Source organism: Carassius gibelio, chromosome B5 (assembly GCF_023724105.1).
Source record: "Carassius gibelio isolate Cgi1373 ecotype wild population from Czech Republic chromosome B5, carGib1.2-hapl.c, whole genome shotgun sequence".
NCBI lineage: Eukaryota > Metazoa > Chordata > Actinopteri > Cypriniformes > Cyprinidae > Carassius > Carassius gibelio.
Genome location: NC_068400.1, coordinates 9071201 through 9081465, shown reverse-complemented (window position 1 = coordinate 9081465; position 10265 = coordinate 9071201). Strand labels below are relative to the sequence as shown.

The 10265-nt window shown below is 32.5% G+C and overlaps 1 protein-coding gene across 1 annotated transcript; it reads left to right on the top strand.

Annotated features, from left to right (window-relative positions):
• Positions 1–3132: 3132 nt before the first annotated feature.
• Positions 3133–8706, top strand: LOC127958837 (diamine acetyltransferase 1-like). Its single transcript, XM_052557848.1, has 6 exons — positions 3133–3378; positions 4022–4073; positions 4152–4235; positions 6552–6653; positions 6746–6786; positions 7870–8706. Exons 1-6 carry the CDS (start codon positions 3313–3315, stop codon positions 8038–8040), a joined length of 516 nt encoding a protein of 171 aa, XP_052413808.1. The 5' UTR covers positions 3133–3312; the 3' UTR covers positions 8041–8706.
• The last annotated feature ends 1559 nt before the right edge of the window (positions 8707–10265 follow it).

The window sequence follows — 10265 nt, the reverse complement described above, 5'->3', positions numbered from 1 at the left end:
TTATTATAGTAAACTAAAACAGTAAAAAAAAAACATTTGGTAACTGAAATAAGCATTAACTGAAATATGTTTTCTCAATATTCAATATTAAAGAATTACAAAACAACAAAATTAATAATAAATTTCACTGATGCATAAAAACTAGAAAAACAGTCAGAAACTGGTCTGAAATAGCTTGCTCTATTCTTTTCTATCTTTTCTTTTATTTATTATATAATAAAACCCTTGTTACATGTACTGCAGAAAGCTAACAGAGACTTGTTATAGCACTTGGATATCATTGCTCTTTTGTTGATTTTGATTGCTTCCATTGTCCTTATTTGTAAGTTTCTTTGGATAAAAGACTGCTAAATGACTAAATGTGAAATCTATTAACTCTACAGAATGCTATCTAAAACACAAATGGAAATCTGTCCCAGCTATGTCTATAGTTTATCATAAATCATTAGCAATGGAAATGCATTGGTTAAAGTTGTGAGAATCCTGAATCTACAAGCGTGTATATATGAAGCGATTAATCTGACACTAGATGGTGATGTGGAACCAGCATCATTTATAGCACAACCCCCCTTCAAAAAAACATGTTTTTCTAAAATGAAATGCATGAAAAATCAACAGTTTCGTGCTTTGCAGCTGCTGTCATTGCACTTCACTGAAACTGAGACCAAATTACAAGCGTGAAATGACAGGAAACACAGGACTGTTTTCAAGGAAAGGCCTGTATTACTGCAAACATGCACAGCTGCGATAACAGTGTCATGCTGCTAAAGACTAGATAAGGCTTGACCCAGTTCCAGACAGATGTTAAGGCCAAAGTGCAAACGTATGAACAATAAAGCTATGCATGTGGGACAATGCAACTATTGATTCTTTAACTATTACAATTTGAGTGTTATTAAATCTTGCTTCAAATAGTGCTTCAAAATTATGTTTTTATAAATATACTCCAATATATAATTATGTAATATCAGGTCATAACATCTGTTTAATGTCAAGAAAATGTTTGATTTTAGCCTATAGAGAAATAATTGAAATGAATAAAATCGTAATGTCTTGGATGTTTCTGTAATGAATATACATTTATTTGTATTTTTATAGGAATTGTATTTTTCTGCATAAAATCTTTTACAAGTTGCATATTTAAAATTTTAAAATCCTCACTCCAGTAATCAAATACTTCATGGAAATTAATCAATCATGAAATACAGGAACCTTGTAATACTTCAGATCTTTAGAAAAAAATACTAAATCCAATTTCTTAAAGTGGTTAAATGGTATTTCAGATCCTTTTGCATTCTAGATCAAAGCCAGTTGAGAATAGATGTGACAAAACTGATAAGTTTGCCATTTTTTAGTCTTTTGTTTTTGCAGCACTGCTGAAAATGAATATAGATTATTTTGTTCCCTATTATTAATCTCAAAATAGCCAGAACAAAGGGCCCCATGTCTTTAGTATTGTGGAAACGTTTGCTCCCTAGAGAGCAGATTTTACTGTAATAATAGTCTGTGTTTTTGTATATGCAGCAAAGGTCAGTCACATGTTCGGGTCAAAGGTGTGGTGCAAAAACTCTGGAAAGTTATCCATGAATATGCTGTCAGTGTCATGTGTCAAGAAAAATGGACAAATCAGCACTTAAAATCACTCAGGGCAGGATATTCTGTCATAACATTATCTATATTAATACATCAATATGTCATCCAGTTGCTTGTACAAACAGTTTTCAATCATCCACACCCGTTGAGTTGTTATTTTTAAGATATTTTTGCGTGAAGCATATAAGAAAAATAAATTTCCAGATGAGCAGCAAGGACTATGATAGCATGGCAGATGATGAGATAATATATGGATGCTGTGCTTCATAAGTGGAGTTTTTATCAAACCAACTGTAAGTGGAGTTGTGTTGATGATACACAAGAGCACTTCATGGCAAAACACAACACAGACAAACTCGTGGGAAAACAGTCCACATGACTTCCTCATGCATTTTTGCCCTGATTCATGGATGTTTATGTATGAAATCACAGGCAGGTTTCCCTCGATCATCAGAGATGTATTCATATTCAAGATGCATGATGACGTTTAAACCTTCGTTTCAGTATTTCTGGGAAAGTGGCGCATCAACTTTCTAGGTTTTGACTTTTAGGACTATTATTTATACTGTTGATTTATATTAGTATTATTTATTTTTACTATTTGATTTATTCATGATATATTTTATTTTTAGCCTATATGAGAATAAATTAATATTATTTATCATTTATCATTATTTTATTTATACTATTATTTATTTTTAATATACTTGTATTTGTTTATAATGTTACTTTTATTGGTATTATTTAAAGTATTTGATATTTGTGTTTTATTACTTTTTTTATTTTATTGACTGATATTTGACTATTTTGTTTTTTTTTATACATTTATTTACTTTTTTTAATTAGATTTCTTTGATTAAAAACACAAATATGAATGTATCTATGCTAATATTATTATTTACTTATTTGTATTTTATTATTCATTTTATATTTCTAAATTTATATTATTACTTATATAGCTTTTTATATTATTTATTAATTTTATTATTATTTTTTATAATTCTTATGATATCAAGTGATGTTTGACTTTTTTGTGATTAAATAATCCACTTGATTAGCAGAAGTGTCATTAGTAAAACCTGCCAATAGCCTTGTCATTTATTTACTGCTGAATTTGCTGCTAAAATTTCTGTTTATTTTAATGGACATTTTTATTTTTCTTTCAATAAAGTGTATTATGTAAATATCAGCATACCAGCCAACAGCCAGTCTGCTTTCTAGATATGCATATAAGCCTCTATGCATTATAAAATAATATAATTGTCAAATATTAAATCCGTTTAAATTGCCCACAATTTGTTAGATTGCATAAGCAAATTCAAAGGTCTGTTTTATTCAGTATATCAGGATCATCATGGTTACAGGACATGACCTTTGCATGATCTGCAGTTTGAAAGTGAAGTACATAAACAGTGACGATCCTTCCAGAATGATAAACATTAACCCATGCTGCTCTGAGTGAGCACACAGCAGGTTTTCTGGGAGTGGCCTGAAGGTTTCTGCCTCTCCTGAGCATCAATAAAAGGAGGAAACAGTGCAGCTTTGAGCTCAGAGGATGCTTCAGCACACCGGCCACTGGATGCCTTTCCAAGAAGGAGAAAGCTGATCTCCGGCCTGTAGCTGAGGGTGAACCCCTGAGAAGCGGATGAAGAAACAAATCTTACTACGTTTCGCATACAGAGGACTAGTCAGCAAAGGAAAAAAGAGCAAAAGAAGAAAATGGCCAAATTTATATTACGGAAAGCCGAGCCCAAGGACGTGTCAGACATACTGCGACTCATAAAGGTACGACAATCAGTTTGATTGATGCTGTTCAAAGCATTTTAAAGCTGTTTAGCTACATCATAACATTTTTTTTTGAAGATTGTTGGAGTGTTTCACTTTTACTTTAATTAAATGTGCAACTTGCTTTTTCTTTGTAGTTATATTTCTATATATTTTTATTATTTATGCATGTATGTATTTATTTATTTATTTTTAGAATTATTTTTATTACTTTTTAATTGTACATTTATATTATTTCATTGATATTTGTAATTTATTGAAATGTATTTAATTTATACTATTATTTATATAATGACTATATATATATATATATATATATATATATATATATATATATATATATATATATATATATATATATATATATTGCTATTATTATTTGTATTATTTATTCAAAAAGGTTAATTTAAATAAATTAAGATATAAATGTCAAGAAAACAGTATTTCATTCTTTCTTCTTCAAAATGTAATGTTTAATTCAATGTGTTACGTATTCCTTTATAATTGTGAAAATTACTAGCAATTTCTGAGTGATTTTGTTTTTTTAACTTTATATTTTGTAATGATGAGTTGAGATCTTGAGTTACAGTAGTTAGTAATTCCAATTTGATAGTTTTCAAACCTGAATATACTTGTTTCATAGGAACTGGCAAAATTTGAGGAAATGGAAGATCAAGTTATTCTTACTGAGAAAGGTAAGCAAGTACAATGACGTTTTCACAGTTTGTGACCTGTTCTTCGCTCTTCTGATGGCTGGTTGTTCTCCTGTGTAGATCTGCTGGAGGATGGGTTTGGAGATCATCCGTTCTATCACTGTATGGTGGCTGAAGTGCCCAAACAGCACCAGAGTGCCGACGGTAAGACTACACCTGTGCTGCAGCTCTCTGTATGCGTGCTGTTCTGCTTTTGTTTCCGTATCAGGTTGAAGCGAAGGCATCAGGAGAGTGGAAACTCCCACCCACACTTGATTTACCAGTGTTTGTGTGCATCATGATGCAAAACTATGTTTGGAAATACTTTGCACTCCAGCGTGCATGTTACACATTTTCTAAACATGATTTGCATATTAGTTCATTGCTAGTTCACCCGAAAATGAGATTTAAGGAATGGTTTTACAAATTCATACATTTTATAAATTAAGCCATATGTGTATGGTTTTCTTATTCAGTGTTTTTCTGGTTTTGTTTAGTTTTTTTTCTTAAATCAAGACTTGAGAAACTTGTTTCCTGACATTTTTGTTAATCAACAAGTGGATCATCTGATCACAAATAGTCACTAAAAATAATAAATAAAAAACAAAATGATTAAATATAAGTAACAATAGCAATAAAAGTCAAATAAATATTATAACTAAATAAAAATAGCATAAATAAAAAAGACGATAGTTTACTAAATTCTAAATAACATAATTCATATAAAATAATGTAAATATAAAAGTATAACATGAATACATAACTTAAAAAATATATAAATAAAAAATATTAGTAATATATATGTAGTATATATGATATAAATAATAAAAAACCTAATAAGTCAATTAATATTTATATTTGTTTAAATACTTATACAAGAAAAAATGTTAAATATCAGTCGATAAAAGTAATAAAAATGATAAATAAAATAATTAAAAAATTCAGTCCTAATTTAATTTTAATTTAAACCTAATTTAGAGGAACAACTATTTACTGACCTCATTGGCAGACTTTTGATCTTCTTTTATTTAAAAGTAGTCACTTAATTTTGAGACTTTAATTTTAGAACACTAGTTTTTAACAATAACATTAAACATTAACATAAGTTAACATTTTGCTTCTCAAGTGAATGTATCTTGATTTAAGACTGTTGCAAAATCATTTTACTGAATTAGAAAATAATTTTTGTGCAGTGCAAAAATTTAATTTGGGTCTGTTGCTACTGTACGAGTTAAAAATAAGTTGGATTATATTGCATATGTGGTTCACATTGGAGCTTGAGAGAAATTGTCGCTATTTGGGAATTCAGATTTTGGTCAAATATGACTTTAGAGTGAGTAAATAATGCCAGATATTCATGTTTGGGGTGAACTATTTATTAAAGTAATGCTGTAACATGAACACTGGAATGAAGTGTCTTTTTTTGTTGTGAATCTGAACATTCAACACAGAGAATTTGAGTTGTTTGACATGTGTCAAGAACGCTCATCCAATCCCCCTCTGTAATTTATTGTCTTCAGGCTACAGTCTCTTGCTTCGCCATGTACATTGCCCGTGGCGTGTACATGGATGGGCGGGGAGGTAACTGAAAGATCGCTTACAATAGCGTAACATATACAATAAACCAGAGGTAAGGCCACAACAGCTGGGACGTCCCAGCCTTACACCACACTATCATACGGCCCAAACTAACAGCTGTCTGCCAGACGCACCATACGGATGTGTTTCCATACTCACAGCTAGGGATGGGAATCGCAGGGAACGAACGATTCCATGAATCAACCTTTTAGAACTTTGAGGACAAACAAAGGGACATTGTTTGGAAAACAATTCTAGCTGCCATGACAACGGCAATGTTTCTTTTAAAGCAACATTCCGTCAAAGTCTTTCAAGAACGTTTTGATTCCCAACCCTACTTTGCTGCACTGTAAAAATTATTTTCTTGCTTAGTGTTTTTGTCTTGTTTTCCAGAACAAATGTCTAAACATTCTTAAATCAAGATACGTTTACGTGAGAAACTAAATGGCTTAAGATATTAAGAAAAATGCATTAAAAATGACAGAAGATTTTTTTTTTTAAATGCATCAAAACTCAAAAAAGGTGTGTTGGTAAAGTCAATTTTTTTTTTATGTAATGTACTAATATTAAATAAATGAAAAATATATTATGTTTCTTGAATTATTTGATTTGTACTGGAAAACAAGATAAGTTTGCAAAGTAAGAAAATATTTTTGCAGCCTAGTATACTGTAAACATTCAAATCAACATAATAAAAATGAAAAGGAAAAGTGAAATGATGGTTTAATTGAAAATGTGACTCCTGGAATGATGTGGTGTATGCGAGGGTTGTGATGCCAATAATCCCACCTGAAATTAATTTCATCAAACCAAAGCAAATTGCAAAATAACAGGGATTTTGTAGTTGCTAACAAATGCCGTTGTGTTGCTGGAAACAATAAAGTGATTGAAGTGTGTTTCCAGGTCATGCGATCATTGGCTTTGCCATGTATTATTTCACCTATGACCCCTGGATTGGGAAACTGCTCTACTTGGAGGACTTCTACGTCATGAAGGAGTTTCGGGGTATGAATGAGACCTTTTATATTGGTGTTATCAAATTGTCCGATTTATGAGACACCGTCATGTAAACACACTTTTCCTTCTATTAAAATTAGGTTTTGGAATTGGGTCCGAAATCCTGAAGAAACTGAGTCAGGTACGTTTAAACTTTCTTCATGCAAAATCAAAAAGATCAATGACATCTATCTGATCACATAGTTACCCTTGTGCAAAAGAAATGTGCCTAGTTGTGTCCGGCAGAAGAGCGCGCACTTAGGACCCATATAAGGAAATTCCGCTCCATCTAACGTCACACAGAGCCATACTCGAAAAAAACTTTCCGAAACTTGTGACAAACCGGAAGAGGTTTTTTTGGAACAAAAATACTCCTTCAAACGTACAACTTAATTTTTGAAACTTTGTCCATGTTTAGCATAGGAATCCAACTCTTTAACAGTGTAAAAAACTCAGTATGCATGAAATAGCATTTCACCCCCCCTTTAAGTACTCTTAAACACTTTAGTCAAATTAAAAGTTTTACTTTGAAGTACATTTTAAATGTAAATAATTTTTGGCATGCTTTAAAATTTGTTTTGATTTGTTGATTGACATACTAAAGCACATGTCAAGTACTTTAGCGTGTTATTTGTAAAAATAACAAGTTAATATATTTTAAATGTACTAAATTTCATCACTACTATGTGAAATATATTTAAAAACATGTCATAAAAGCTTCAATAGAAATCCCATTAAAGTATATTTTACTTAACCGTAAATGTAAAGACTTAAAGTGGGTCAAAACCCCTTAAGTTCGCATTTAATGTAATAGAAATATAATTCAAAAGTACTTAACCAGCAATTAAGTGTTCAAAAATATTTCAATATAAAATATAAGTTGTAAAAAAATTAATGTTTTGAGTACATTTGAGTACTTTATCTTTAAAAATGTCCACATTTAATTTAATGGGTTACTTGCTGTTTCTTTGTAATTATTTGTATAACTTGCAAATTTCTGAATGAAAATGGTTTCTATTATCAACTTTTTTTCCCTATGAATCTTTATGCTAAATAGTAGTCTACTTCTTTTTCAAGAAGGTACCAAGGCGCAAAGTTTACCATACTAGTTAATAATTAGTCCCAGCAGGTTAATGATCCAGCATTATACAGCACCTGTACTCTTCTCCCGGCAGTACATCTTGTACTCAACAGTTTTCTCCAATCATTGACTGGTTTTCTGCAGACGGCGGTCAGGACTCGGTGCAGCAGCATGCACTTCATCGTGGCGGAGTGGAACAAGCCCTCCATCGACTTCTACAAGCGGCGCGGAGCGTCTGATCTCTCGCACGAGGAAGGATGGAGACTCTTCAAGATCGACAAGCAGAACCTGCTCAAGATGACCAATGAGGAGTGAACCGATAGTCAGGAGGAAACCCACCGCAGACTGTTGTGTTCAATCTATGATTGACCATCTGGAGTGGACACATCTTCAAAAAAAAAAATTATAATGTTGAAGCATTCAGGATGTGGCTTCATCCAAAACCTTTAATTCTTACCCATAATTCGATTGTCCCCTTTATATGTCATTGCCCCGGTTTCACAGACAGGGTTTAGACAAACCCAGCGTTAGGCTAGTCCAATTAGGACATTTAAGTATTTTTTAGTAACATGCCTGAGAAAAAACATTACTGGTGTGCATCTTGAGACAAAACAAAGGCACTGGTGGATTTTGAGATCAGTCGGTGCAAGTTGATTTCAGTTTAAACAGCTCAGAATTACATTTTAGTCTGGGACTAAGCTTAAACCTTGTCTGTAAAACCGGGATTATGTTTTTATGATAAGTTTAAAATCACTTATGAGCGAGATCTTTGTATGTGTGATTTTCAATAATCATTATATTCTTGTTTTGAATTAAAAGATACTTTAAGATATCTACTTTTCCTTTATTGTCTAATAATTCATGCATCAGAGACGTTCTGCTTATCATGTAATTTACTGATGTTTACTTACTGATGTTTCTCTGTATACTTCAATCTTATCAAGTTATCCTGAAAGTATTCAAATAAAAACGTTTAGAACATTTTTTGTACTCTTATTTTTGACATAAGATCTAATGTTTCCTTATGTTATACAGAACAACAAAACAACTCTACTACGTCAAGACCATGTTAACACATTACAAGTAATGCAAGTTACATAATCAGATTACTTTTTTCAAGTAACAAGTAATGCATTACTTTTTAATTTACAAGCAAATTTCTGAATTACTTTTTCAAATAAATAACGCTAATTAGTTTGTTGTCCCATTTATAGCCTGACAGCTCTCCTGTCCCCATGTTGAGAGAAATCAGGAGAAAGTGCAGAAGTGTTGTGTACGCTGTGGAAACATGATGTTACTGTAGTTCTAGAATAACATGAACATGCATTTACTCATCTGACCTGTGCAAACACAGATTCAGTATTCCTCAAAATTAATAAAAACTGTGAAAAAGCAAACTCAGAGTACGACACAACCCTGCAAACAATAAATATGTTAAAAAACACATGCATTTTAATAACCAATGTCTTTGCTGCTGACCTTCGATGATCTGATTTAACCATACTAATGAGCAAAAATAACTTAAGATAATCATATGTGCTCAGACTGATACATTAACACATACAGGTGCATCTCAGTAAATTAGAATGTCGTGGAAAACTTCATTTATTTCAGTAATTCAACTCAAATTGTGAAACTCGTCTATTAAATAAATTCAATGTACACAGACTGAAGTAGTTTAAGTCTTTGGTTCTCCTCATTGTGATGATTTTGGGTCACATTTAACAAAAACCCACCCATTCACTTTCAACAAATTAGAATACTTCATAAGACCAATTGACAAAAACATTTTTTGTGAATTGTTGGCCTTCTGTAAAATATGTTCATTTACTGTACATGTACTCAATACTTGGTAGAGGCTTCTTTTGCTTTAATTACTGTCTCAGTTCAGCGTGGCATGGAGGTGATCAGTTTGTGGCACTGCTGAGGTGGTCTGGAAGCACAGGTTTCTTTGACAGTGGTCTTCAGCTCATCTGTATTGTTCAGTCTCTTGTTTCTCATCTTCCTCTTGACAATAGCTCATAGAATCTCTCTGGGGTTCAGGTCTGGTGAGTTTGCTGGCCAGTCACGCACACCAACACCATGGCATTTAACCAACTTTTGGTTCCTTTGGCAGTGTGAGCAGGTGCCAAATCCTGCTCGAAAATGAAATCAGCTTCTTCTAAAAGCTGGTCAGCAGTAAGAAGCATGAAGTGCTCCAACATTTCTTGGTAAAAGGGTGCAGCGACTTTGGTTTTCAAAAAACACAATGGACCAACACCAGCAGATGACATTGACCCCAAATCATCACAGTCTGTGGAAACTTAACACTGGACTTCAAGCAACTTGAGCTATGAGCTTCTCCATCCTTCCTCCAGACTCTAGGACCTTGGTTTCCAAATGAAATACAAAACTTGCTCTCATCTGAAAAGAGGACTTTGGGCCACTGGGCAACAGTCCAGTTCTTCTCCTTAGCACAGGTAAGACTCCTCTGATGTTGTCTGTGGTTCAGTAAATTCCTCGACACATCTGTGCGTGGTGCTCTTGATGCCTTGACCCCA